The sequence below is a fragment of the Mauremys mutica genome, chromosome 18 (assembly GCF_020497125.1).
Source record: "Mauremys mutica isolate MM-2020 ecotype Southern chromosome 18, ASM2049712v1, whole genome shotgun sequence".
NCBI classification, from domain to species: Eukaryota; Metazoa; Chordata; order Testudines; family Geoemydidae; genus Mauremys; species Mauremys mutica.
The window spans coordinates 23,917,904-23,945,022 of NC_059089.1; the positions used below are offsets into that span (position 1 = coordinate 23,917,904).

Genomic DNA, 27,119 nt, shown 5'->3' on the forward strand with positions numbered 1-27,119 from the left:
CGTGTGGTGCCCAAACATGCAAAGCCAGGACAAAGCAAGGCCAGAACATTGCTCTTGAATGTTGCCATCTCATTAAATATTCAAAATGGAGAGTCTGGGTGGGATTTTCAGCCCACATACGAGAATTAGGCACCCATTGACTTTCAATGGGACTTGGGCACTTTTCTTCCTCACTTCCTTGAAAAAAATCCCACCTCTTTTCTCCTTCCTACTTGGGCCAAGGTGTTCAGAAGTGATTCTGGGTTCCTCCATTAACTGGGTGCCCAACTTGAGACCCCTTACAGGGTCCTGATTTTCATGGGGAGGGGGTGCTCAGCCTTTTCTGAAAATCAGGTGCTTTTAAGGTGCATTGAGTTGGGAACTCAAACTCAGCAGTCACTTTTGGAAATCGTGACCATTGGCTTTTCATGAATCTTCATCAAACGCAAATGTTTTTAAATAGCTACAAAAGCATTGAATGCCACAGTGAACAAAGCGCAGGAGTTCGGCTCGCTCCCCCTTGTTGCTAGCCAACTAGCTGAATGCTGAGTGACCTACTTGCAGAATATAATTTCTATCTCTCATCTGACTTTTGAAAAAGCTCCCACTGAGAACAAGCCAAGTAACAAGAACATCAGCCAGTGCTGTTCAGCGAGGAGCTTTGTGTCTTGCTGCTGGGAGAATCTTTGCAAGTTTATGCTCTTGAGTGTAAATAGATAAATGATTTGTCTGAAATACAGTCTCCTGTTGTGCCTGGGCTTCTCCTGACAAACCCCCCATTTCAGGCTGCCCAGAGAGAAGCTGGAAATTATGTTTCATGGTATTTTGGAGAAAGTGCATCATGCACTTCAGAGCGACCTGTGCCATTTGCCAAGTTATGCAAGATAAACATGATTTAAAATGCAGACAACAGAGCCTATGCTTCTGTCCAAGGCATGGGGTATTTTTGGGAGCAAGTAACTTTAATGCTAATAGACATGCTGGGCAGTAGCATTTGCAGGGAGTATTTTCCATCCGAGAAGCTAGAGGGGGAGAAGGAGCATTATCCCTGTTTTACAGTTAGCGGTTCCAAGGCCCGAGAGGCCCACAGTGATCATCTAGTCTGAGCTCTGTTGCACCGGCCTGAGCACTTCCCCTAGAGCAGATCTCTTAGAAAAACATCCCGTCTTGATTTTAAAACTGCCAGCGATGGAACATCCACCATGACCCTGGGTAAGTTGTTAAAAATGGTTAATTACTCTCACTGTTAACGACTCCCACTGCCTGCTGTCTAGCTTCAGCTTCCCTTGGATCTTTTATACCTTTGCCTGTTAGACTGACGAGCCCATTAGCAAATATTTGTTCCCTGTGTAGGTTCTTACAGACTGTGAGCAAGTCACGCCGGAACCTTCTCTTTGTTAAACGAAATACTTGAGCTTCCTGAGTCTTATCACTACAAGGCACGTTTTCCAACCCTTTAGTGACGCTTGTACCTCTTCGCTGACCCCTCGCCAATTTATCAACAAACTTCTTGAACTGTGGACACCAGAAATCCAGGAGTGGTTGCATCAGTGCCAAAAACTTCTCTACGCCTACTCAATCGTCCCCTGTTTATGCATTCAAGGAGTACTCCAGCTATTTTGGCCTCATGGGAGCTCATGTTCAGCTGATTATCCACCATAACCCCCAAGTCCTTATCCCAGGATAGAGTCCCCCATCGTGTAAGGACGGTCTACACTCTTTGTTCCTAGGTGTCTATATTTACATGTGTCTGTATTAAACCACAGATTGTTCCTTTGTGCCCAGTTTACCAAGAGATCAGATCACCGTGTATCTGGTGCCTGTCCTCTCCATTATCTAACACTCCCCCAATCTTTGTGTCATCTGCAAACTTTAACAGTGATGAGTTTATGTTTTCTTCCAGGTCGGTGGGAAAAAAAAGGTTAAATAGAATAGGACCTAGAACCGATTCCTGGGGGACCTCACTGAAAACAATTTCATTTTGAGACCTGTCAGTAAGCCAGCGTTTAATCCGTGCCATGTAGATTCTGTATCACTCTAGTTTATTAACCAAAATGTTGTGTGGTAGCAAGTCAGATGAGGAAACCCGGGCTGTCCATGGACACAGCAGACAGTGACTGGGTCAGGAATAGAATCCTAGGAGGGAACGTTGGGGTCAGCTGTGTGCAGAGAGCTATGTGGGTAAAGCCATGGGCACCCTACCCTTTTTATGCATCACCTGAGAGCCCCAGTCACGGGGCAGGGCCCCATTGTGCTCAGGGCTGTGCAAACCCAGAACAAAAATACTTTCTCTTGCTGTCATTTTGTTACATCTAGGAGAGGTCGATCTTGCCAAGCTTTTTTCGTTGGGAATAATTCAATATAATACTTAGTGATGAATTTTGCTGGCAAGGTTATAGCTCACAGAGACCAGGGAGGAGGATGAATCATAGCAAATACAGCTGAGCCCGCTCATGCCATGAGGTTAAAAAGCCATCAGTGACAGAGCCTCACTGCTTTCCACAGCAAACGAGTGGAACTTCGTTACTATAAGCCCTGGAATTAGGCAGTGAAATATGGAGGGACAGCCTAAAACCAGAGGGCTACAGGGAAATGCTGAAAAGCTGCTGTCTATCCCCTCTGCAATAATGGCAGACCAGGAGAGCACCTCGCGGGCCAAGTGCAGGGAGTAGCCAAAACGCAGGCCAGGTACACGCCCATGCTGCGAGGCGAGAGCAGGCATTCCCTTCTGCAGGCTGCTGCTGCTGAGATCTCTGTGACCGATTCACACAGTACCACAGCGCAATCCCTTTGCCCCGCTGCAAATCCTATTTACTGTGCAGAGCAATGACCCAGCCCCAGTAGAAATACATCCGAGACAAACTAACACCCGCCTCATAAACATCCTGCGCTGCAGCAACTCCAATCTCTCCCGGGCATGTTCGAGCACTTCACAAGCTAGGCAGGCCAGGCACAGACGTTACCCTGGGTTTGGTCGAGCCCTCCTGAAAGGGACAGCTCTGGGAAGCCAGTGCTCCCACACACGAGGCCTGCAGGGGAGGGGCCATGGCCTTCCAACCCGGCAGATCCTGGGGACTCATGAGACGGGGGTTAGAGGTAGAAGTAATGGACAGCTCCCACCTGGAATGGTTCCCTCTCCTAGCTAGTGCACGGCCCCCGCTCCCCTGGCAATGAGACTCCAGCAGGAGCCAGCTGCCATTGGAGGAGTCTCTTGTGGCTGTAAGGTAGCAGAGTCTGCTGGGTGCAGCATCAACTCCCAATGGATGTGTCCTGGGGCAGCTGGCCACAATGCCTTCTAGAGAAGCTGGTCCCTGGATCCACCCTTCCTAATGCCCATCGTGCACCCACCGAGGGATCTTTGTAGAGCACGGGGAGCTGCTGCAGAGGGGACAACATGGCCCTAAGTATCCCCTGCAGCCCCTTCTCCGGAGCTAGGAAGGGTAAACATGGGGCAGCCTCCCAGATTTCCATCTCTCCAGTGTGTGGAAGACAGAGAGCCCCATTCATCAAAACCTCTACCCAAGCCGTGCAGCTTTTCCCAGCACTCAGTAGGGCTATGAAATAGCTGTGAGCCAGGGCGAGAGCAGGGGCCAGCTGCATGACAAAAATATAAACCACTTTAATAACCTGCTTATGGCATTTCGCTGCTAAGAGCAATTTCAAAACAAATGGTCGTTCACTAGGGGAAAGAACAGGAAAGTTGCATTCTAGTGCTCTGCCCCGTGGCCTTTCTCTACACTCTCCATGGCAAGACCAGCTTCCCTTAATGATTTCACTTCACTCTTTGTTGGGTCCCAGCTGCTTTTCCCAGCAAGAGCACGTATAATCCTGCACTGGCAGGGAGATGACGCAGGTGCAGTTATGGCGCTTCCCCTCCCCAAGTCACGATGCTGCTTGCTTTTGCCAAAGGTAGGAACATGAATGCTCATGAAGTCACTTCAGGGATTCACTTTGTCTGGAGACAGAAGCTGAAGACCAGGAATAGCATGTGCAAAAGGATGAGAGAAAAGAGCTCCCTTTTGCTCGACAGCATGTGGTCTGAGCTATTTCAAAAGGGTGAATACACAGACATCTGCTGTGCGAAGGGCCATGTGGGATTCCATCGCTGGCAACATTTTTAATTGTTTTTTTCTCCCTGCCTCTGTTTTCCTTGTAATAAGCCAAGGAACCGAGTTCTACGAGCTTATTTATTTGCCATCTGCACCGCTGCAGAGTACGAGAGATCCTTCAGTGCAGATTCAAACAAATTTGCCAAAGAGAAATTCGCTCCATTTCTCCAGAGACCAAAAAGGGAGGTGCTGGATTCCCTGCAGAGGGGAAATGGCAGAAAGTTAATTTCCCCTGTGACTCTTCAGCTACTGAACAATAGACAGCAAGGGGGGGAAAGGAAGTGTCATACAGAAGAGCATGGAAAGCAGCTATTTCTGCAGCGAAGGGACGTTGGTAACTTAGAAAGGGAGAGTGTTCGTTAATCACCGTAGGGAACAGAACTGTACAGAGCTTGCTGTTTCCTTGGCAGCCTGGATCTGTAAGAGGATCAACTCATTCCTAAGGCCAGTTGCACCCAGAGCTCCCAGTGAAATCAGTGAATGTGTAACTCAGGGCAGCATTTGTTCCTACTATCTTTTGAAGTAGTACAATATCCTGGATCTGTCATATTGTTATGACTACTTAGAAATTATTAGCAATTAGCACAACCAGGAAATGCTTAATAGCCTGCACTCTTAGCACTTACGCTTTTTGTAAAATGAGCTAAGCCCCAAGCTCTCTAAGAGGTAGGTGGTGTTATCCCATTATATAGATGGTGAAACTGCATCTATGCTTGCAAACTCCATAGCCACAATTCTCCACCAATACAGCTCCCACCCGTGTAGCAACAGCGGAAGCAACAGTGTACATATGGCTCTGAGCAGGATTAGACAACAGGGTGATACAAATGCACAAGCACAACTGGAGCCCTGTCGACCCTGCAGCCTCCTCTGTTGCTCTCAATGGAAGAGCAGTACTGGAGGTGAAAAACGGTCTTCGCTAGCAAACAGTGTAGTTACATCAGAGAGGTTAAGTGACTTGGCCGAGGTCACATAGCACATCACTGGCACAGGCAGGAGTACAAGTCAGGAATCCTGACTCCCTATTCTGTACTCTAACCACTAAACAGAACTCCCTGAGACCACTGAAAGTAGACTGAATTTTTCCAGCTTTCACAACAGTTCAAATTCAGGTTTGGGTTTGGGTCTTGGGTGAAGTTTCTGGTTCCATCCAACCCAGAGGTGCTGGGTCATTTGTGCTCAGCAGAAAAAGGATGGCAAAGCACTCATGCTTAGCTGTGAAGGTGTTTCACATCCCAGTAGCACCATGAGGCCATGTGCTCATTACCAGACATCTACTACTCACAAAACTCCTTTGAGCAGAGGGCCTGGTTTTCTACCACAAAGGAATTACCCACAGTGGACTCAACAGGAGTTTTAAAAAAACCAAACACCATGAAGAATAGAGTGAGGTGTGTGGGAGATATTATTACTCTGCTCATTCACACAGGCTGTGCCGCTTTCCTCTCTTCCATTGGGAGGGCTAGAAGGACTCACCCATACTTGCAATTATGCTGTGAACAGGCAGCCTGGATGGGCCATCATAGATCCCTCTCCCTGCAAACCCTTTCTTCTTTTGCTTCTCCTCCTGCTTGAATATGAAGGCAGAGTTCTCCTCCTTGGTGATGTTAATGTAGAAGCAGGTGTCAGACGCCGTCATGATGTGCCGCGGCCCAGGGTTCAGCAGGATGCTCTTGTTCTCTTCCCTCCTGATGCCGATCAAGCAGACGCCATACCTAAGGCAGAAGTACAATGTGGACACTCAAGGCCACTCCCTAGAAAAGACTCTTGGTTTCTTTTGCAAAGCTACTGCATGGGCCTCAGCGAACGTGTCACACCAGCGTAACTGACCCAGCGCATGGGAAACGGAAGCAAATGCAAATTCTCCTCTCACTTTGCATCTTTCCAAACCGGAAAGGTACTGGAGGTAATCCATTAATCCAAAACTGGAGGTAATTGGATTAATCCAGCCCCCACTGCCCCATTATTTAGAGTTAAATGATCGTGACATGTGAGACCGGTACCAAAAGCCCCAAGGGATCCCCATGCCAGAACTTTGAGGTACCGAACCGGGCAGGCTCTCACTTTTTGTGTGCGTGGAAGGCAGCATAGGTGAAGCTTTTCCCTTCGTATTCCATGAAGAACTTGCTGTCCCCCATGCGGATGTGGTACACTTCGTTGCCTGAGCAGCGTCCGTACATCCTTTGCCACTGCTCCGGGGACTCCTGGCCTTCTCTGTAAGCAGAGGAACAGAACCCTGCCTGTTAAGGGCTTGTGCTCAGCTCCACCACCATAGGGCGATCTCAGTAGGGGTTTCCCCCCATCACTGTGGTATCTGGGCACCTTGCTGGAAGGCCAGCATCTTTCCAAGCTCACAGCAAGTGGGGGAGCTTGTTTAGGTTAAAGCTATTCTTGTGGGAATTACGGGGCCAGTCCAGGAGGGCCATTCCAAGGATGTGTCAGTGGGGAAGCTGGTGGCCAGGAAGAGAATTGCAGGGGGGGGACTGATGAGCCTGCACCTTCAAAATCCGAGCCTAAAGCATCACACTCAGCAGGCCTTCCACAGCGAGAGGTGATGCTGTATTTGCCACCCCGGACACAAGTGAAGGGCATTTGAACACCTCTGCCCCCTGACCCAACTGCTCCATGGGTCATGCAGATTATTGACAACAGCCTCCTGGAATGACTGAAGAAGACCCCAAGTTTGCTCTGCTGTCATCCTGTTTCACAAGGGCCTGAGCAGAAGGGCCTTCGAGTACAGAAATACGCCGGGCAGGCCCCAGGGCCCACTCTCTGGGCTAAGCGATGGGGTTGGAAAGGGTGAGGGGAGGCAGCAGTGGCAGGACTCCTCTCCGCGCTGTAACAAATCTCCATGGTTCAGCACTGGAGATCACCCCACCCCTCCCGATCCCAACAGACTGCAGGGACTCCAACCTCCCTACAGCTACACCCTCCTCAAAGGACAATTCACGCCAGCTGAGGATGAGGAGAGACCAACGTCCAGGCCTGCATTGCTCTAGACAGCGTTATTACAAGGGACACCGAATGACAGGAGCGCTTAAAGATGAGGCTGCATTTTAGGCCACCAGCACTAAGATCGTGGCTGTGTGTTTCAATAACCTGCCGCGCGTTCCAGGCTCATTTTAATTTCTGACTTTAACTGCCTTCCTATTTCATGGGAAAAAAGAAGGCTGAGAGGGGAGCCAATTGCTCTATATAAATACATTAGGGGCATAAATACCAGGCAGGGTGAAGAGCTAGTGAAGCTAAAGGACAATGTTGACACCAGAGTAAATGGATATAAACTGGCCAGGAACAAATTCAGGCTGGAAATTAGCAGAAGGTTTCTAACCATCAGAGGGGAGAGATTCTGGAACAGCCGCCCACTAGGAGCTGTGGGAGGCAAACAACGTAATTAGTTTTAAAATGTTTTAGTGCATTTGTACAAGGGGGTTGCTTGTAACGGTGCAAGCAGGGCTCAGCCGTCCTGGGGCTCCCTTACGGGTTCTGACGTTCGCCCCACACTACAAGAAGGATGTGGAAAAATTGGAGAGAGTCCAGCGGAGGGCAACAAAAATGATTAGGGGGCTGGAGCACATGACTTATGAGGAGAGGCTGAGGGAACTGGGATTGTTTAGTCTGCAGAAGAGAAGAATGAGGGGGGATTTGATAGCAGCCTTCAACTACCTGAAAGGGGGTTCCAAAGAGGATGGAGCTCGGCTGTTCTCAGTGGTACCTGATGCCAGAACAAGGAGCAATGATCTCAAGTTACAGTGGGGGAGGTTTAGGTTGGATATTAGGAAAAACTTTTTCACTAGGAGGGTGGTGAAGCACTGGAATGGGTTACCTAGGGAGGTGGTGGAATCTCCTTCCTTAGAGGTTTTTAAGGTCAGGCTTGACAAAGCCCTGGCTGGGATGATTTAGTTGGGAATTGGTCCTGCTTTGAGCAGGGGGTTGGATTAGATGACCTCCTGAGGTCCCTTCCAACCCTGATAGTCTATGATTCTATGATTCTGCTGAGGAGTTTCAGCCGACTACTGGCCGGGGTCAGGAAGGGATTTTCTTCCCTACTGTATTCTGGGAGGGTTTTTTATCTCCTTCCTCTGAAACATCACGCCTGGAAGTGAGACACTTGACCAGGGTGGCCGTGTGGAACAAGGCTCTGAAGTGGCTCTGAGCATTCTCGCTCTCTCAGGGGCTTGGCCAGCTGGTTCTTGCTCACATGCTCAGGGTCTAACTGATCACCACATGTGGGGTCGGGCAGGAATTTTCCCCCGGGTTAGACTGGCAGGGACCTTGGGGGTTTATCGCCTTCCTCTGCAGCATGAGGATTATTTGGGTATATCTCATTTAATCATTTCCCTGCCATTGCAGGGGCCTTGGGCATTGGTGCATCTCAGTCCCTCCTATTCTCTGCCTATGGCACATAATAGTCTAGTCTCCTGTGGGTCTCATTTACTTTGGTCTCATTTCAGTTGCTGGGTTTAGTGGGCGAGTTCTGAGTGGTGGTGGGGGCCTGGACAAACGATGCCAGTCCTTAAGTCATGTATCTGCAGGGAGGGTGCATCTCCCCTGCATGGCACAAAATCTGTGGGTGGCCATTCTCCAAGATACGATTGCCATGCCTATGACTTCCTGCCAGCCATCTGGGTCTCTCTGTTCCACCGTTCATTACCTAATGTTCCTCTCTCAAGCTAGATCCAAATAAAGTGTGTGCAGATTTCAGCTCCAGCTATGTGACTTCTGTACTCACAAGGCAAGTGACACTGGGTCACAGTGGACATTCAAAAGTATTATTCTTTCTTGTAAGACTTAAGCTATTTAACTACAGATGGGACAGACCAAGGCCCAGGACACAAGGCGCCAGAGGGAAGGTGATCAGATACACGGCTGGAGCTATAATTATTATTGATCACTGGAAATCTGATAGCATCTAGAGATCCCAACCAAGGTCAGGTAGATGCTCTACAAACATATCATGAGAGATAGTCTCTGCCCCAAAGAACATACAATCTAAACAGAAAAGGGTGGGAGAAAGGATGCATTACTGTCCCCATTTGACAGATGGGGAATTAAAGCACAAAGAGGCTAAGTGACTGGCCCATGGTCACACAGGTTGGCTGTGGCAGAGCCTTGAATAGACCCCAGAGTCTCTGTCCCTTTAACACAAGATCATCCTTTCTCTCAAGGCAGATTTAACTTAATATAGATCCAGATCTAAACTTTGTAGTTCAGGCCCAATCTCTGTTTTTAACCCAATGCAAATGTTAAGACGACAACCCAGAATGAAGAATGTACAAAAACCATTCAAGCAAACAGAAGACAGTTCATGAGTAAAACACCAGCACTCACTGGCCCCTGGATGTGTGAACCAGCAGGGTGATGAGCGTGGAGGTTGCTGGGCAGACGCAGTTCAAAGCCAGCATGGCGTATTTGCATTCTTCTTCACAGACCACATGATCTGAAATGAAAAAGACAATTACTACCCTCTGAGCATCACTTTCATTTTTCTGATTTACACACCTCCTACAACTGGTAACGTCCTATAGCCAGTTGCTACGCATGGGAGGATGGGGGGAGGGGATGCACTGCATGCACAGCTATTTGAGAATGCTGGAGATCGTTTGTTTTATGTTCCAGTCCCTGTGAGGGCAGCGCAGCTTGATTAAGCACAGAAGGGGCCGCAGGAAAAAGCATCTTGTTTCCAGTACGTACTATAGATGTACCTGGATGACACATGGGGAGCAATGAAAACTAGAATAAATGCAGGGAGGAAAAACAGATTCACAGAATGGAAACCTGCCAAGTAAACAGAACCTAATCCAGAATCCCCCCCCCCCAAAGGCAGAGTCAGGGGAGAGGGATGGATTTCAAACCCCAGGGCCTGGTCCAGATTCATTCTATGAAGGACGCGGTATCACACTGACAGCCTAATAACCTGTACTCAGTCTCAGGTTTCTCTTTCAAGAAAAAATTTATCATTGTCCAATAATAATAATAAAATAAATAAATAATAACAATACTAATCTGGTAACATATTTGAATTTAGGCCCAATCCTGCCACTGGTCCCACATGGTAGTTTGAGGACAGAGAGATGGCAGAATTCACAATCCAAATTATGCAAGTTTATACTGGGGATAAACAGACAAAGAGACCTGTGGCACCTTATAGACTAACAGACGTTTTGGAGCATGAGCTTTCGTGGGTGAACACCCACTTCGTCGGATGCATGTGACGAAGTGGGTATTCTCCCACGAAATCTTATGTTCCAATACGTCTGTTAGTCTATAAGGTGCCACAGGACTCTTTGTCGCTTTACAGATCCAGACTAACACGGCTTCCCCTCTGATACATGAGGATAAACAAACGCTCAGAAGATAAGGAAAGCTCTCTCACTTCATTGTAATTTCCCTGATCACAGATTCTAAACTGTTCTGTACTTTACAACACTGTGGAACCCACATTCCCATTTTGGGAGACTCCCCGGGAAACACCTAAAAGACACTGACCATACCTAAAATACAAACACTACATTTTTAAAAGGTTTTCAGAAACTTTTGGCAAGGTTTAAAAGTTTGGTTGTATTTTGAGTTGGTAGATAAGCCTCTGGCCTACCTCATAATGGCCCAGGGGGACTATTCTGCCAGTGACCTAAGTCCGTGACTCACATTAACATTACTAGCTGTTAGGAACATAAGAACTGTCATAGTGGGTCAGACCAAAGGTCCATCTAACATGGTATCCTATCTCCAACAATGGCCAGTACCGGAGCTTCAGGAGGTGTGTACAGAACAGGGCAGTTGGAGTGATCCACCCATCTTCTTCTCCCAGCTTCTGGCATTCAAGAGGTTTAAGGTCACCCCAAGCATGGGGTTGCATCCCTGGCCATCTTGGCTAATAGCCATTGATGGATCTTTCCTCTATGACCATCTCTAGTTTTTTTTTTTTAACCCACTTATATTTTTGGCCATCGCACCATCCCACGGCAATGAGTTCCACAGGTTAATTGTGCATTTGTGTGAAAAAGTACTTCCTCTTGTTTTTATTAAACTCGCTGCCTATTTATTTCATCTGTTTTTTCCTTTGCAGGAATGGGTAAATAACACTTCTTTATTCACTTTTCCCACCCTATTCATGATTTTATAGACCTCTAGCATATGCCCCCTTAAGCGTCTCCTTTGTAATCTGAACCGTTTAATCATTTCTGTCGCTTTTTGCACAGAAGTCGTTCCATCCCCTTGAGCATCTTTGTTGCCCTTCGTTGAACTTCTTCCAGTTCCACTATCTCCTTTTTAACCAGAATGGGACCCAGCAATCAAGGTGAGGGCACACCATGAATTTATATTGTGGCATTATGATATTCTCCGTCTTATTTTCTATCCCTTTCCTAATAGCTCCTAACTTTCTGTTTGCCTTATCAACGTTGAATTTCATCTGCCATTTTGCTGCCCAGACACCCAGTTGTGTGAGATCCCTCTGTTCACAGACAGCTTTGGACTTAATTGCCATGAATAATTTTGTAACATCTGCAAACTTTGCCTCTTCGCTGTTCACCCCATTTTCCAGCTCATTAATGAATATGTTGAATAGGACTGGTCCCAATATAGATTCTTGGGGGTCCCCTTTGTTCACCTCTCTGCATTAGAACACATGACCATTTATTCTAACCCTTTGTTTCCTATCTTTTTACCAGTTACTGATCCATCAGAGGACTTTCCCTCTTCCCCCATGACTAATTAGTTTCCTTAAGAGCCTTTGGTGAGGGACCTTGTCTAAGGCCTTCTAAAAATCCAAGTACATTATATCGATTGGATCACCCTTATCTTCATGCTTGTTGGTGCCTTCAAAAGAATTCTAATAAAACGGTGAGGTGTGATTTCTCTTTATAAAAGCCGTATCGCTTCTTCCGACAAATTGTGTTTATCTATGTGTCTGATAGTTCTGTCCCCTAATATAGTTTCTACCAATTTGCCCAGTCCCGAAGTTCGGCTGGTCAGATCACCTCCGGAGCTCTTTTTTATTCAATTTAATTTCTGTGATGCAACAGGCAGAGGATGAATATCCTAAAATAGCTGCTAGAAGGACCAAGAAACTAGAGCTCACGCCACGAGGGCAGTGGCAACTCGGGCAGTGAGAGGTTCAGACTGGTGGCTGGAAGAAACACGGGAACCCATTGGTGGCGAGTAGCAGTGAATATTCGGGAACATCTGTAGATTGGTGGCTGTGTTCAGCACTGAGTCTCCCCTCAGGGCTCCTGGTGTGAGTAAGGCAGGTGGATCTGGCCTTCCGGGGGAAGCCCTCATCTGCTCACAGCAAACTCACCAGCAAACTTGACATGAAACTTGTTTTCAGGCTTTAGAATCTGAACGTAGAGGGGGCAGTTGGGAGCAAAATCCTTCACAGCCCAGGCTCTCAGGATGGTCTGATGGTCCTGATGAAAGAGAAAGGCAAGAGCAATGCTGTAAGCATCCCTCCGGCAGCTCAGTAGGTTCCAGCACCTCCATGTTTTAGGCTTAACTCACAAGCAATAGTGATCACAGAGAGACAAGCACAGGCAGGTTCACTGCAAACACCCAACCCTCCCAGGTTGCCCCTCCAGAACAAATGTGGAGTCTGGAAGCGAAACAGGAAAAATAAACTGAGTTCAGTCTAGGATTTGCAGATTTCCTGCGGGGTCCTTTGAATAGCCCAGCCTTAACCTCCTGGCATCCCAGACCGGTAGCTGATTTGTTATATACACAGGATCGGATACAGGCCATACACACAGGTACATGTTGGAATCTGGGTCATCTCAATACCAGCACAGAGGGTTACATACCTGCCCACCTGCCCCAGGGATCTGATGAGAAGATATGCCTGAAATCTTGGTAAATAATAATTCAATATGAACTATCTCCACTACGTGAGGAGTGCCGCCCTAGGCTCAACTTGTTCTGTGGCCACTATTCAAGGGCAGGTTCCCTCCTGGCTAAAGAAAACAGACCTACAAGGGGTCCTAAAGAGACCCTGACTTTCATTCTGCAGGTCACTTCCTCCCAGCTCAACCCGGTGTGTCCTTCCCCAGGCTCCTTGCTCATTCGCCAACCAGAGGGCAGCAGGCAGACCAGGCCTCTCGTTTAGCTGCTTCCAGTGATGTACTCAAACCATATCGGCATTTCCCTCCAGAGTTTTTTAGAGGATGCACTTAAATTCAAGTGACTGAACCCCAGCCCTCTTGATCTTAACACACAAGCTTCTACTGCCATCTCTGTTAGCAGCCGGCTCGTCAATCTCTGTGTTACAGATTTGTTATTGCAAGGGTTTTAGTCACGCTATTCCCTGAACCATGAGGAGTGGTCACCCTTCGCCTGTTCTCTGTAGTGTTACTGAGGGTACATTTACATTGGAATTACTATACTGGCTCAGGACTTCCTCCAGTCCAGTATCTCTGTCTTCAAGAGCGGATGCTTCAGAGGAAAGAACAAGAATCCCTGCCCTAGGAAGGGATGGGATAACTTGCCCCAGGCAATGTAAATTAGTATTAGCATTATAAGTTTGTTAGCACCCATAAGCAGAGTTCCACAGAGCGAAACCAGACTCTGCTAACTGCCACCTCCTTTCGGGGGAGGGTCTTTGGCCTGGATTATGCAGGAGGTCAGACTAGTTTATAATGGTCCCTTCTGGCTTTAAACAGCTATGATGCACCAGTAAACCCAGCCCTGTCTTACCGCGGCCGTGCGGTCTGCCTCGTTTCGACTGCTGAGAATGAAACAGGCCTCTCCATTATCCATCCTGAAAACACAAAGGGTTCTGTGAATCACACACATCCAGGGAGCTTCTTCATCTCACATGCACTCAGCTAGAGAGTCCGCCGGCCTGGTTTCTGGGTGGTCATAAAAGACGGCACACCTGGGCACTGCTAACGTTTGCTGGGAATCAGGTAACCAGCCCTTCTTCCCATCCCTGTCACGTTACAAGAGGAGCAGAGGTAACCTGCAAGAAGGCCATTTCATGCTGCTGTTAGTAAATATGTAGCAAATTAAATACAGCAGACGGGGAACAGCAGGGCTGTTATAAAGGGCCTGATCCCAGTTGTACCAGTCAAACCGTGTGCTTACTGTTCCCTTGGGGACAGGGGCTTGATAATTTCTGTGAGCATCCTGCGGTTACAGGCTGGACACGGCAGGGGAACACCTCCAGGGGGCGCTGAGGTTGGTGTGTGTCTGTCCCTAGCCAGCACAGAGACACCACGGCCGGCGGCTTGCATAGCTAGAGGCTTTCGGTTTCAGGGAGCTGAGCTACAGGGGGCACAAATGAGACTGTTTCATGGATAGCTCAGTGGTTTGAGCAGTGGCCTACTAAACCCAGGGGTGTGAGTTCAATCCTTGAGGGGGCCATTTGGAGATTGGTCCTGCTTTGAGCAGGGGGTTGGACTAGATGATCTCCTGAGGTCCCTAATAATCTATGATTCTATGTGAAGGGCTGGTAGAGGCGAGGTGCCTCACAACCCTGAGTATTGCTGGGGAGCATCACGCCACCACCCCCGGAGGAAGCCAACAGGGCTGCGAGCAGATGGCTGCTCTCTGCACAGGCGGGTGTGAATGCCACAGAAAGCCAGCCGGTATTTCTCCACGGTTTTATTTCAGCGGTGGGAGGACCTGGCACACCTCAGGTAATTAAACAAGGGAGCTTCTGGCTCTGGCAGGCGACAGACATGAAACACTTGGTGAACGGTGGAAAGCGGCTCTAATTGCCATAGGTCGCAGCTCTGCATCTGTCTTGTCTAGTTAGACGGCAGAGTTAACTTGGGGGATCAGCACACGGGCCGGGCTAGCAGTCACGCCGCAGAGCCAGACTCGAGTGTGCCCATTGACTGTGTCCACAGTGCCACCGCACTCCCTCGTGTGAGGCGCTGGGACGCTGGGGCACATCCCAAAGCTCTTAGCTCTGCAGAAAACTCAGCCGCTCTACGAGTCTTTCCCAGTGAATTGTGGGAGAACTTCTCGGACACATGGGGGGCGGGGAATGCGAGAAGGCACTGGAGGACTATCGGCGCTCGAGTGATTTAGCCTGCGTTTGATTGCAAAGAGGGCAATGGGGTTAGCCTATACCTCACAACAGGCCAGCTAGCCTGAATGCAAAGCACCAGCATGCTCAGGGGAGAGAGTTTTGTCTGGAGACAGGAGACAGATAAGGGGCAACAGCCAAGTTAAAACCTGAGTTAACTCTGCAGTGACCACATGCCCTAGGTCTGTATCGCACCTGGCGCAAACAGTGCCGGTCCTTGGCCAGCCCCTAAGCACTGTTGTAATAAACACGATTGATCATAAATGTGCAGCCGGCAGGGCAGCGGGGATGGGTCATTGCTTCTTAAGGGTCTGCTTTGGAAAGCAACTCTGCACCAGGATCCTGCCCAGCCTTGTCTGACACAGGTGGTTCCTTGAGTCACCGGAGATGAGAGAGTCCATTGTACGGGGAGAGCCACACAGAGCAGCACTGGGCACAGGGACAGGCCTGCCGAATATATACACAAACCTGCACAATTATGCATGCTAGAACCTGCTTGCACGAACTGCGCTAGGAGGAGCCTCTGGAAATGCTTCTCCCAGGGCTTGTCCCAACTGAGGATTTTTGCACCCGAGTAACTTTATTAAAGTGCTGCACCCGAGCAAACCCCCAACAGACGTGTCGCGCAGGTGTAAAAAGTGGATGACTCTGGTTTCAGGTGTGTCTGCAGTAGCGGCTTGCCCTGGTGCAGCACCTCTGGAGTAAAACCCCTCAGTGAGGACAAACCTCCAGTCTCCCTTTGTGGCACTGCATGAACTGGGGGGCGGGGAGGGGGGGGGATGAACCCACACTTAAAAGACACACAGGTGCCTCACCGCATACATTCTATCCTGGAAGAGTCCTGGCTGTGATAGGTTTCTTGTAAGTGCTCTCGCTCCGGAAATGAGCAATCCACGTGAAATGCACAATATTAAATAGCGAAGAGCCCCTTCCCTTCTGGCTGCCTTCCACTGTCCCCTCTCCCAGTACGATCCTCAGTGGTGCTTTCCGCTGCCTTTGCAGAGCGATGTCTTTATAAGGAGATATAGTGTGACCGCTTGTGTTGCCTTCTCTCTTTCTCCAGTTACCTTGATTTAAACATGATTTCTCTCTCTCTGATTTTAATTAAAATGTCATTTCCCCAAAGAGGCCCCAGCAGACACAGTGAACGATGTCCCTACAAAGCGAGTTTACGCCACTGGCATTTATAAGGCAATGGAGAGAGACACACAAACAGCCAGGAAAATTAAAGACCAGTTTCAGTGTTTCAAGGGATGTGTAAACTGTCCTCGGAGCAGTAAGTACATGCTGAGAATTCAAGAGAGGGGGAAAAGGGGGAGGACTAGAAAAGCAAAGTAGGAAAAAGGGCTCTGGGGTGGAAGGGAAGAAGAGAAGCAGGGTTTGGAAAGTGGGTCAGTGGTATGTGCAATGCTGGACGGGACAGGAAGACAAAGCCTTGTCTACATTGGCACATTAGACCTTGGGGTAGCTGCTATGATTTGAAACTGGGTTGAGCTGCGAATTGTGTTGCGCTAGTGTCAACCCTGGGCTGGACTCTCCATTTGCTAAGGCCACTTCGGGCTGCAGCTGGAGATGGCCAAATGAAGAAATCCTGCTGTGCACGGGAGCTCTGCTGGAGGAAATCACTGTGCCCCTGGTCCCACCCCTGAGTAAGGGAAGGAGGGGACCCACCAGGGTGGGGCATGGAGGGACATGCAGGAGCAGGGAAGCTAGAGCGAAGCTCTACCACATTACTCCACTGGCATCAAGTCCCCCCGCCCCACGCAGCCCTTACTTGTGCAGGGGCCACGTCTCGCTCTAGCTAGCAAATGTTTCCTAATCGTTGGACCAGGGGGCTCCTCAACTCCACCTCGGCCCTTACTGCTAACTCAAGTGTGCCCTGGGGCAGGTCACCCGAAAAATAAGCACAGAATTAAGCTACCTCTCAGGGGCGCTGCGCGTCACAATTCATCTTTGCAAAGTGCTTTGAGAGCCTCAGATCTAGAAGGGCCACTATTATTACCAGTTACTTTACTGGATACAGTTAGAGTTACACTGTTAGTAAAAGCAGGTTCTTTGGGGCGCGGGGGGGTTATTCTCTTTTTTGTTTCTCCAGCTCTTGGGGAGAAGGAGGCATTGGGCATCCAGGCTCTTGCATTTCACAGGAGATGATAAACCTGGGTTTCTGTGCCTCCTGCCGTCAATTTCTATTACTGGCTGCTGAATCCAGAAACAAGAAAAAATTTCAATCCATTATTCTAGGCACCTTAACAACCAGTTAAGTGCAGAGTTTCTTAAGAGAGTTCTACTGGGGTAGGATTGGATTCAAAAGGAACTAGTAATTGGCAGCCTTTAAAGAATTTTAAAGTCCCATTATTACATTTCCAGTCCACCCCTCAAGGCTTGTTATCCACAAAATGAAGGACCCCTAGCTAGAGTTCAATGATCTGATGTCTATTTTTAAGAATTTTACAGTGATGGCAGAGAAAACTGACATCTGTGGTGCATGAATCTTTCATGACTGTTTATACTGGGGTCAGACTAACACGCCAGCCTATGAGAGCACCATGACAATGAGTTTTAAATGTGGCTTTACTGTTCGCCCAGTTACTGTTCTATCTTGAGCTGTCAGCACTGAAATGGATGTCCTCAATAAGGGCTTCTCTACACTTGACATGCTACAGAGGCACAGCTGTGCCACAGAATGCTTCCGTGTAGACATGCCTACGCCAACGGGGTGGAGGGGTGGATAGCTAATCCATTCCCTGAGAGATGGTAGCTAGGAAGAATTCTTCCGGCAACCTAGCACTGTAACCACTGCGGGTTAGGTCTGCTTAACTACACCACTCAGTGGGGTAGATATTTCTACCTGAGCAATGTAGTTAAACCAACTCAATTTTCTAGTGTAAACCAGGCCTTAGTAAGCTGCTTTTCTTCATGGCACCTTCTCACCTTTGTGTCTGGCTGATGGGAACTGTCAAAATTTTTAGGCAATAGCATACAAAATAGCATTTCTGGATGGATCACAGCCACTGCTTGGAGATTTGCACTGTAATGCATTCCTCTTTTAAAAAACGATATGGCGATTGAAGCCACCCACCAGTGAGAGAAGTTTCCCTGCTGGAGTGTTTTGACTCTCCCATGCTTCTCTAGTAAGCTGTATAGCAGTGTAACCAATGCTACAGCACAGACATGCACAGCTCTTGCTCTGAATAACAGAGAACACATATGCTGGTAGCCACAGCAGGAGTCTTGGAGGGCTATTCCCCTTCCCCTCCTCTGTGGGTCTTGCTAAGATTGGCTCTATACTCACTTTGCTCTCATGAGATCCTGATCTTTCAGTGCAGACCCCTGAAGATATATCACTCGCTGAGACCACAGAGGAATTTGAAGGACCCGCCGAACTTGTATATCCATCTCTGTTGGGCAAAGTATCACTACGTAGTAATCCTGAAAGAAAAAAGCCAGTGTTTGCTTGGCAGCCTGACAGCGCAAAAGTGGTAAGATCATTTCACTCGCTGATTGAGCGGGCAATTCTATGCAGGTTTCGGCATTACGCTATTAATGGTGTGATATCACTTTGCACCAGCGCTGGGATGTCACAAGAGTTTGAAGCACACACAGTGTTTTCCCCCACTCATGTTTGCACAATGGCTCTAATGTAGGCACATTTGACAATTGAATGATTAAAGGCCTGAAGATTTGGCTCAGAAAAGTGGGGCTCTGTATATTTAGAGAAATTGACAAGCCTTCAAAAATGAAATCTACATTGAATCAAGGCTGACAATGAGACAGTGAAATCTTGATTGGTTCTTGAATTAAATGCAAATACAAGGTGCATGTGAGCCACTCTTAATAGTAGTGGGGTGAAAGTTACAGCCATCCACTGATAAACGGCGCTGATTAGACTTGATTATTCCATTCGGAGCTGGGTAAATCATCTGGGGTTCAACAAGCAAACATTTTATTTATATAGTATAAGGCATTCAATTTGGTAAACACCTTCTAACATAAAAAAATAACACACTGATATAGGCATTTTCAATGTGCTTGGATACTACAGCAACAAGCGCTGCAGAAAAACCCGAACTAGCCCCAATAGAGTGTGTCCATTGTTGTGGCATAGAGGGAGGTATGTATTGCAGGCTGTTGAATCTACCAGGACTACTACAATATGTATTTCTTCTGTGCTGTTTCCATATACTGATTCATGCATTCTATACAGTGAATTGAAACCAATTACCAGACTATACTGAAGACTAATCTGGTTGAACTGATATTTTTTACCTTGTATGTATTCCTGTCACATGTCCTTTGCTTCCCTCTTCCATGTGCTCAGTGCTGGGGGGTGCACTCATTACCCACAGCAATGTCTAGCAGTATGGAGAGCTCAGAAAGGACACTTGTTCAACTACTAACACCGGTAGCCCTGAAATAAGACACCTCTGCCTTTACCTGCAGCCGGGGATGGGCGTAGAACTCGTTCAGAAAGTCCATCAGGAGGTCGATCTTGAGGGAACTGACACACAGGACAACGTGTTTCTCCGTCTGTGCTCGGTGGCGGCTGTAATTCCCTCCTGATTTCTGACGTTCCATCCAGAGGTACACAAGCTCCTCGAACTGCAAACAAAGGCAGACAACTCATGGGGTGAGACAGACTGTGGGGTGGGCCGAATGCATTCAAGGATTCAGAACACTTTCACGGCTACAAACTGCACAGCCATAGTTATAATGTCCCCTGGTTAGCCACATACCCCTGTGCAGTGTTAAGAGAGCTCTGGATAAAGGACAGTTGAGTTTATACATGTACAGTGTTGTGTGTAATATACAGGAATGTAATCTGTGTTTAATGCTATGGTGAAGGGCATCATACAAATGCCTGTAAGAGCGAGAGAATGGAGAAGACACAGATAGGATAGACAGACTAGACACACGTGTGCTAACTTGTACACCCCCTTGGAAAAGGGTCGCTTCATTTCAAGAAACTTAAATGACAAACATCATGAGATTTTCTTTAGTGTACATGCCCTGTACAGTGCTAGGCATGCCTGTATTGTACCACATATGTATACTCAACACACATGTATACACGTTAAAATGAACACACATCACAGTATGTGAACATACAGCGTTGCATACACAGAGCACTTCCGATTATGTTGGTGAATATCTCTTGTGCTGGGGCAAAGGATGAGGTTTCTTTTTGCTTATGGCCCTTTGTGACAAAATTCCTCCCCACAGCTCCCTCGCATGCCATCTTAGCCATTTCTGGGAGGTACCTGCAAACTGTGACAATGTGTTTTCTAGCTATCCTGCTAGTGGACACACACACACACACACACACACACACACACCCCTCTCTGCTTGTTCCGTTTAGGGACAGATGGGAAGGAAATACATGTTGGCTATTCAATCCCAGAGGAAAATCTTTTCTAAGAGCATTTCCCTATTCCCCTCACCTGACACTAAGCGGTGACAGACAGTGACAACTGCAGGCAACAGGCTGTCACTGCCGCATCATGCGGCTGGCTGGCGGAGAAGGAGCACTGGCTTGTTTGCTCCCAGACGTGATGCATCGAATGCCACGGCTCAGCCGCCGGTTGACAGTGCCTCAGAGCAGAAACTAAGTTCTCTCCATACCATGGGTTGAGAATTCCTCTGTCTCCTCTGGAACTCTCAAATCATGTTCCCAGTCAACTGGCTAGTGAAGTGGAAATCACCCTCCTGCTGGTCCTTCTCACGGTCCATGACACACCAGCAACGCTGCCATTTCTAATATAGGCTGAGCGCATCTTTTTCTTCATGGCTGTGTCGCTTACCTGCAGGGGCAGCACGACAAGGGCAACGCAAATCATTATAACCACCAGGAGCTGCGAGGGCCAGATCTTTGGGGTCACATCTCCATAGCCCACGGTGGAGAAGGTGACGATACAGAAGTAGAAGGACTTGAAGAGGGAGAGGTTGTCGCCTGCTCTTTCTAAATGCTGGATGCCACAAGTTCTGGAGGGAGCGGGGGAAAGGGAACATGTGTCAATTAGGCTTTCACACGGCACTCCAGGAACATCAGGTTCCTGATCCTGCAATGTATAATGCCCTCCACTCCTTCTGATGCCAGTGGGGGAAGAGGGCTGGAGAATGTCTTAGAAGAAGCCTTAAACCTACCAGACTCATGGGCAGAATTCATCCCTGGTGTATCACCAGTATTGTCAGTGGGATAAATCTGGCCAGCTTGACAGCACTTCTAGTTTAGAGGTTCAGTTTGGCTCAGATAATCCTCCCCCTCAATTAACATCCTCATCAGAACATTACCCCAAACTCTCGCCATCAGGTACCACACTCCAGTATTACACCCCCACTTATGTAGACATCATGGAGTCCAAGGCCCTATGTTTCTGACAGAACCAAGTGTTGCAGAAAGGTAAACAGGACACTCATTCCATCCTTGATATGACTCAGATGACATTAAGGGCTCTCAGTCTCATGACTGATTTCAAGTGAGATTCTTCAGCAAGCACGATGCTGCTAATACATTTCACTTCGCACTGCACCACTTTTCTCTTTGGAAACACAAACCCTCTGGAACCAAGCAGCTGATCTCCTCAGTAGTCAGTCAGCATCTCTTGAGAGGCATGCAGGTTAAAAGTCATCTTGGTGAACAGAAATAATGGAGAAGTAGCCTTGGAATTTAATTCTAGTGCTATCAGACAGGCCAGGAAATACGCATAGAGTCACAGAGGGCATGGGCTGCTAAAGGCAAAGTGTACTGTGGGTTGTTTTTATTTAAAAAGACCTGTCAGGCTGTTTAGACCTATCATACTCATCAGCTTCACTTTGTGTCCACTTACAGCTTAACTGGTATGTTACATTCAAAGTCCAGACCAGTGGAGATGTAAAAAAATGTCAAAAGTCTAACTAGACATGAAATACCTAACAATGGAAAGACGTCCATGTTGTTTTAAATGCACGGGGTAAAGGGTTCTGTTAATTAGCAGATGCCTCCATGACCCATTAGACAAATGGCAATAGAGCAACCATGGCAACCTCCTCCAGATGAACTGCATATTTCGGAAATGCAATGGCCTTAATGTACAAGCCATCACAGCCGAATTAGTGTCCAACAAATATCTCCCCTTTGAAAATCACAAGAATCGCCCTGGACGTCACAGCACTTACTGCCCTGCCCTGAGCCATGTGCACTTACATAAGCCAGCCTTGATCCTGGCATGCTCCAATTAACAAGATTCTGTTAAAATCATGTAATTAGAGACAATCACTGGCTCCTAAAATAGGAATTGGGCTGCCTGAAGCTGAGTGTTCAGGAGGACAAAGCAAAGTAAGGAGAAGCTCTGAGTCAGTGGAGCGCGTCTGATTCTTTTATCAGCCATCACCACTTCCGAAGATCAGGCTCCAAAAAAAGTAAAGAAAACAACAAATCAAAATGCTACAATAAAGTGTTCTGAACATTTAGGATCACTTCCAGCTGGTGTAAACTGGTAAAGCTCCATCAAAGTCAAATGCTGATTTACACCAGATCTGGGCCTTAATCCCATAAAACTAAATACTGACCCCATTGAGACCAATGGTCAAGCCCCCCCTTGAGCTCAATGGACCCAGGATTTGGCCTTGTATAATTTGTGATGGATGGAGATTAAAAGGCTTGAGAGCTCAGTTTGGTTTGGGTAAACAGCCCTAAACTATGATGCTTTGATCAATATATATATTTATATAGTCCTCTCCAGGACTCTACAGAATCCAATTGGAATCAGATTGGAAAATTCCTGCTGCAGCCATGGGCAGAATCACAGTATGGGGGGTTTGGTGCACTCCTCCAGTGAAAGCCAATGGGAGCCAGGCAGATAATCAATCCCAGCACTCACTCACGGGCATGAGAATTCAACCCTACACCAAACACTCTAGTTTCTATTGTTCAGGTCAACAGGAAATAGCACCGACAAAGTGCACAAGGTAGCTTGTAAAGTCGGTTTTGTTGACTTTTCCATTAGACCTTTGAAAGCAAGACAGTTTCTGCTATGGAGGCCCCTTCAGCCTTGCTCCCCCTCCTGGTGTCTGGGTGCATTAAAAGGATTCTTTGCCCTCAAGAGCACCATGTAGGAGGCAGTGTAACCAAGAGGGGGTGAAAACACCATTGAATCAATGCTGCTTTTAGTAAAGAAGTTTCTGTCCCGTCCCCCCGTCCCTCCCCCCACAACACAAACCCCCCCTCCAATAACAAAAGCAACAGCCAGTTAGCAAATACATGACAGGTTATCTGGACACTGACACCTGTGCCCTCCAGAGGTGAACAATATTTCCTCCCACTGCTTAAAGAGGAAACAAATATTTTTGCATGGAGATGAAGAGAAGGGAAAGGAGTCAGAAAAAAGAAAAAAAAATCAATAGATCAGCCGTTCTGCCTTTGTGTCTGACTGCTAGCAGCGCGGCCACATGATGATTCTAACCACCTAGAAGAGCACTTGGCCTCAGATCATATCCGCAGGGAACAGCAGTGCAATTGGTCTATCATGTATCTTGCCACATGCCATTATCCCAGGGGCCGGTTTCAAAGAGCGACTGAAAAACAATCTCTACTGGGCTGACTTGGTTGTGTTACAACAAAAACAAAAAAAACCCACCACACATCATGCATCCAACAGAGGGTTTTATTTTCTTAAGTCACATTTACCCCATGCTCTAGAGAAGGAGAAAGCAAAGAAGCTTGAAGGGCTGATGTTCTGTCTATGTAGATGGAGGAGGTGTGCCAGTTCGGGCTTGGAGCACGGGCCCTTCTCTCACCTTGCCAAGGTCAAATGCTCCAGAACAGGAGCCACAGAAAAGTAATTGTGCTTGAAACACATAGGGGAGTAAGTGTCTAATGTGTAGATGCAATTCTGTTCACTGTGTGTGCAAATTAGGCAGGCAGATATTTTCTCACATGATTTTGAAAATCTTGCCCTCACCTATGTTGCCAACCAATAACATATTTGTATATGGTACTCGCATGCCTAGTGACTTCAATGCAATAGTGCTGTGGTTCTGCTAACAGTGTTAATGGAGCAGAAAAAAATTCCTACTAGCAACAGTTATTTGTGAACTTCAAAAGGTCTGGAGCTCAGTTTATGTTCAGATGAGCAACAAAAGTCTGGAGGCTTCTATGGGTTTCTGGGCTGAATATCTTGAAAGAACATGAAAGGAACTGAAGAAATTCAAGCCAAAACCACTGCAAGAGGCAGCTCTTCAAAGCCCATACTAAACTTATGGTTCTCCCAACTGCTCATTTGAGCTAATTCCTTAGCAATTTTGCTCTCTCCTGTGACTTGGTCCCTTCCCCTTCCCCAACCACAGCAGCATGCAGCAAACAAAAGCTGGTTTACTGACGTAATCTGAATGTGTGGCCCTAGAATGGTGAGGATTGGAGCAGGGGGTCAAAAGCCTTTATAGGACCTCTGTGCTCTCACTATCCTGAGCAGCTCCTCTGGCCTATGACATGGCTGAATTTGTTTGTCTCATTGCACTTTGGGCTGGAGCTTCACGTCAGATGGGTGGGAAACTTCCAGCCAGCTATGCAGCCTCCCTACACAACTTTCTGCTCCAGAAAGCTGGGGAACCTGCAGCCGGAAGAGGCTCTAACATGATTTTTCCTGCCACAACAACAGGATAAAAGTGACACCCACAGAAGAAAGTTCTGCCTGTCACATTTCAGACCACCATACTCCAGCACGCTCTGTTAGGGCCCGATCTTGCAAAGTCATGCACATGCGCATGACTCCTCACAGGGTAAAATGCTAGGCCTGTACGTAAGCCTTGAGAGGATCAGGGTCTTAGCCTTTCCCTCGATCTATTTAATCACTGCCTTATGTCACATTACTTATTTCACCAATGAATGTGGCATGCAGCCAGGTCAAGGGTTTAGAAAAACCAAACAAAACTGCTTACCCTGTGAAAACAAGACACAGCAGGGTACAAATCAGAATCAGCACCTGATTGAACATGGCGGATTGTGTCCTCTGTATTGCTCGGTGCAGGTCATTCTGGAAAAAGGAGAAGTCTCACTTGGCGGATGACTAGGATAAATACTTGGGTGCAAACCTACCGCTCTGTTATACTTGTGCAACCTTGCTGACTTCCAAAGGGTTGCGTTGGAAGCAACTCAGGCCAGAATCTGTCCCTTTTAAAAAGTATCACATGCATTTCTGTAAGGAATAAGTATTGGCCTATTCTGTCCCCAGACCTGAGACACTGCAGAGTGCAGCTCTGAAAATGGCATCGTGAGGCATCATGTCATCACTTCTGAATGCAGCCAAGCTGGGGGAGAGGGCCAAGTCACGGGTCAGGGCATTAGTGCCAGGGATGGTGCGGAAGAGACCAATGATGAAGAGGATCTAGTGACAGAGACTGGAGCGATCCTGTGCATGGGAGGTGAGGAGGAGGCAGTTAAGGCCTGGAGGTAGCAAGCCTGGGTAACGAGGAGGATGTAGCGATGACAGATGGAGGGAAATGGGAAAAGCCATTTCTGTCCTGTTGTAACATTGCAAACTCTTCAGGGCAGGGACCGTCTACTGGTCTGTGTTTGTACAATGCCCGGCACGGTGGGGCTGCATTCTGGGTTGGCCTTATGCACAGCCATAATGAACATGAAATAAACATGAAATAAATAAACAAATAAATAATACGCAGAGAATTGTGCCAAATTGCTAAGAGCCAGCTTCAAAGCACCCATTAACATGCAATTTAGAAGCATTCTGTGAACGCAGGTCTTAAGAATTCATCTACAGTCCCCATGGGCAAAGCTTTCAGAAGGACTCCGATCTCCACTAGAACTCAAATCCCATTTAGACACCTCAGTAAGTGGCCAGATTTTCAGAAAAGCATCTAAATCTGGTACTAAGGGTCACAATGGGAGCTGTTGGGTGCCAGGGTCTTTTAAACATTTGGCCCCAGTTGTGGGTCCTGTGCACCTGAAAATCTGGCCCTAAGTATAAATTTGAGTCACCGTCTTGGCAGCATAATCCACAGGACAATAGGGTCCTAGAGCACATAAGAGCCTGCTACCTCTTGATTTAAGGTGTCAAGTGGAGAGCATTGAGATACTCTCCAAAGATGGGGCATTGTTAAGGACGCCTGAAATTTACAGTTTCTCTCTCAATATTAGTGTAAAACAAGCATCCCGAAACAATAGTAAGAAGACTGCCAGGCTACTCTTCTGGTTACGCTGGAAGGGAGTGGGTGATCTTTGGCTACTCACTATCATGTTTTCCAGGGCGTACTTGGCCAGCCAGCAGTTCAGAAAAACTGGAATAAACAAATTCCGTAAAGGGGACCAGAATATCTAGAAAACAATAGTTATTTGCAGGTTTATTTGAAAAACACTCAGAAAAATCAATGCTCCTTTATTAAATAAGTCATAAACAATAAATAAGTAAATAGTCAATTATTAGCCCTACTCCCTAAGAATCTAATTTCCAAAGTTTTGGCAGAGGAATGCATGAGGATAATTGGCCTCAAAAGATTACAGAAACTGCCTGCTGCAAAGATAGGGTCAGATCCTCAACTGGCCAGAAGCTGGGAATGGGCGACACGGGATGATCACTTGGTGATGATCTGTTCTGTTCATTCCCTCTGGGGCACCTGGCATTGGCCACTGTTGGAAGTCAGGATACTGGGCTAGATGGACCATTGGTCTGACCCGGTATGGCCGTTCTTATGTTGGTGCAAGTTGGCATAACACTACTGATTTCAATGGAACTACTTTGATTTACATCAGTTCAAGTTCCAGACCTTGGAATAGAGTTTCCACGATCTTCCCCAAGTCTCTGTAGCCTTGACTATACTGGCCAAGTGCATGGCTCTAACTGAGCAGCATTGCAATCTAGGTTAGATGCAAACACCTGAGACCTGTCTATGCTCCGTCTTCCAAAGTCACTGACACCGGTGGAGCTGAATTATGGCTACAAAGTTTGGCCATGATCCTGCAGTGAGCTCTGCGCTGGTGCAGGGGGCTTGAGTACATTGGCCAGTATCTGAGTGGG

General features: G+C 47.5%; 1 protein-coding gene across 6 annotated transcripts in view; it reads right to left on the bottom strand.

Annotated features, from left to right (window-relative positions):
• Window positions 1-27,119, bottom strand: part of KCNT1 (potassium sodium-activated channel subfamily T member 1) — a 191,010-nt gene that overhangs the window by 32,215 nt on the left and 131,676 nt on the right. For 5 of the 6 annotated variants that reach the window (XM_044992813.1, XM_044992818.1, XM_044992817.1 and 2 more), the window contains 10 exons: window positions 26,336-26,419; window positions 25,027-25,121; window positions 20,913-21,093; window positions 19,549-19,713; window positions 18,407-18,543; window positions 13,776-13,839; window positions 12,391-12,499; window positions 9,420-9,528; window positions 6,153-6,302; window positions 5,565-5,803 (listed from right to left, as the gene is read on the bottom strand). In XM_044992813.1, coding sequence (XP_044848748.1) covers window positions 5,565-5,803; window positions 6,153-6,302; window positions 9,420-9,528; window positions 12,391-12,499; window positions 13,776-13,839; window positions 18,407-18,543; window positions 19,549-19,713; window positions 20,913-21,093; window positions 25,027-25,121; window positions 26,336-26,419 — 1,333 coding nt within the window. The remainder of the gene's footprint in view (window positions 1-5,564; window positions 5,804-6,152; window positions 6,303-9,419; window positions 9,529-12,390; window positions 12,500-13,775; window positions 13,840-18,406; window positions 18,544-19,548; window positions 19,714-20,912; window positions 21,094-25,026; window positions 25,122-26,335; window positions 26,420-27,119) is intronic. The other variant, XM_044992819.1, reaches the window with a different exon arrangement.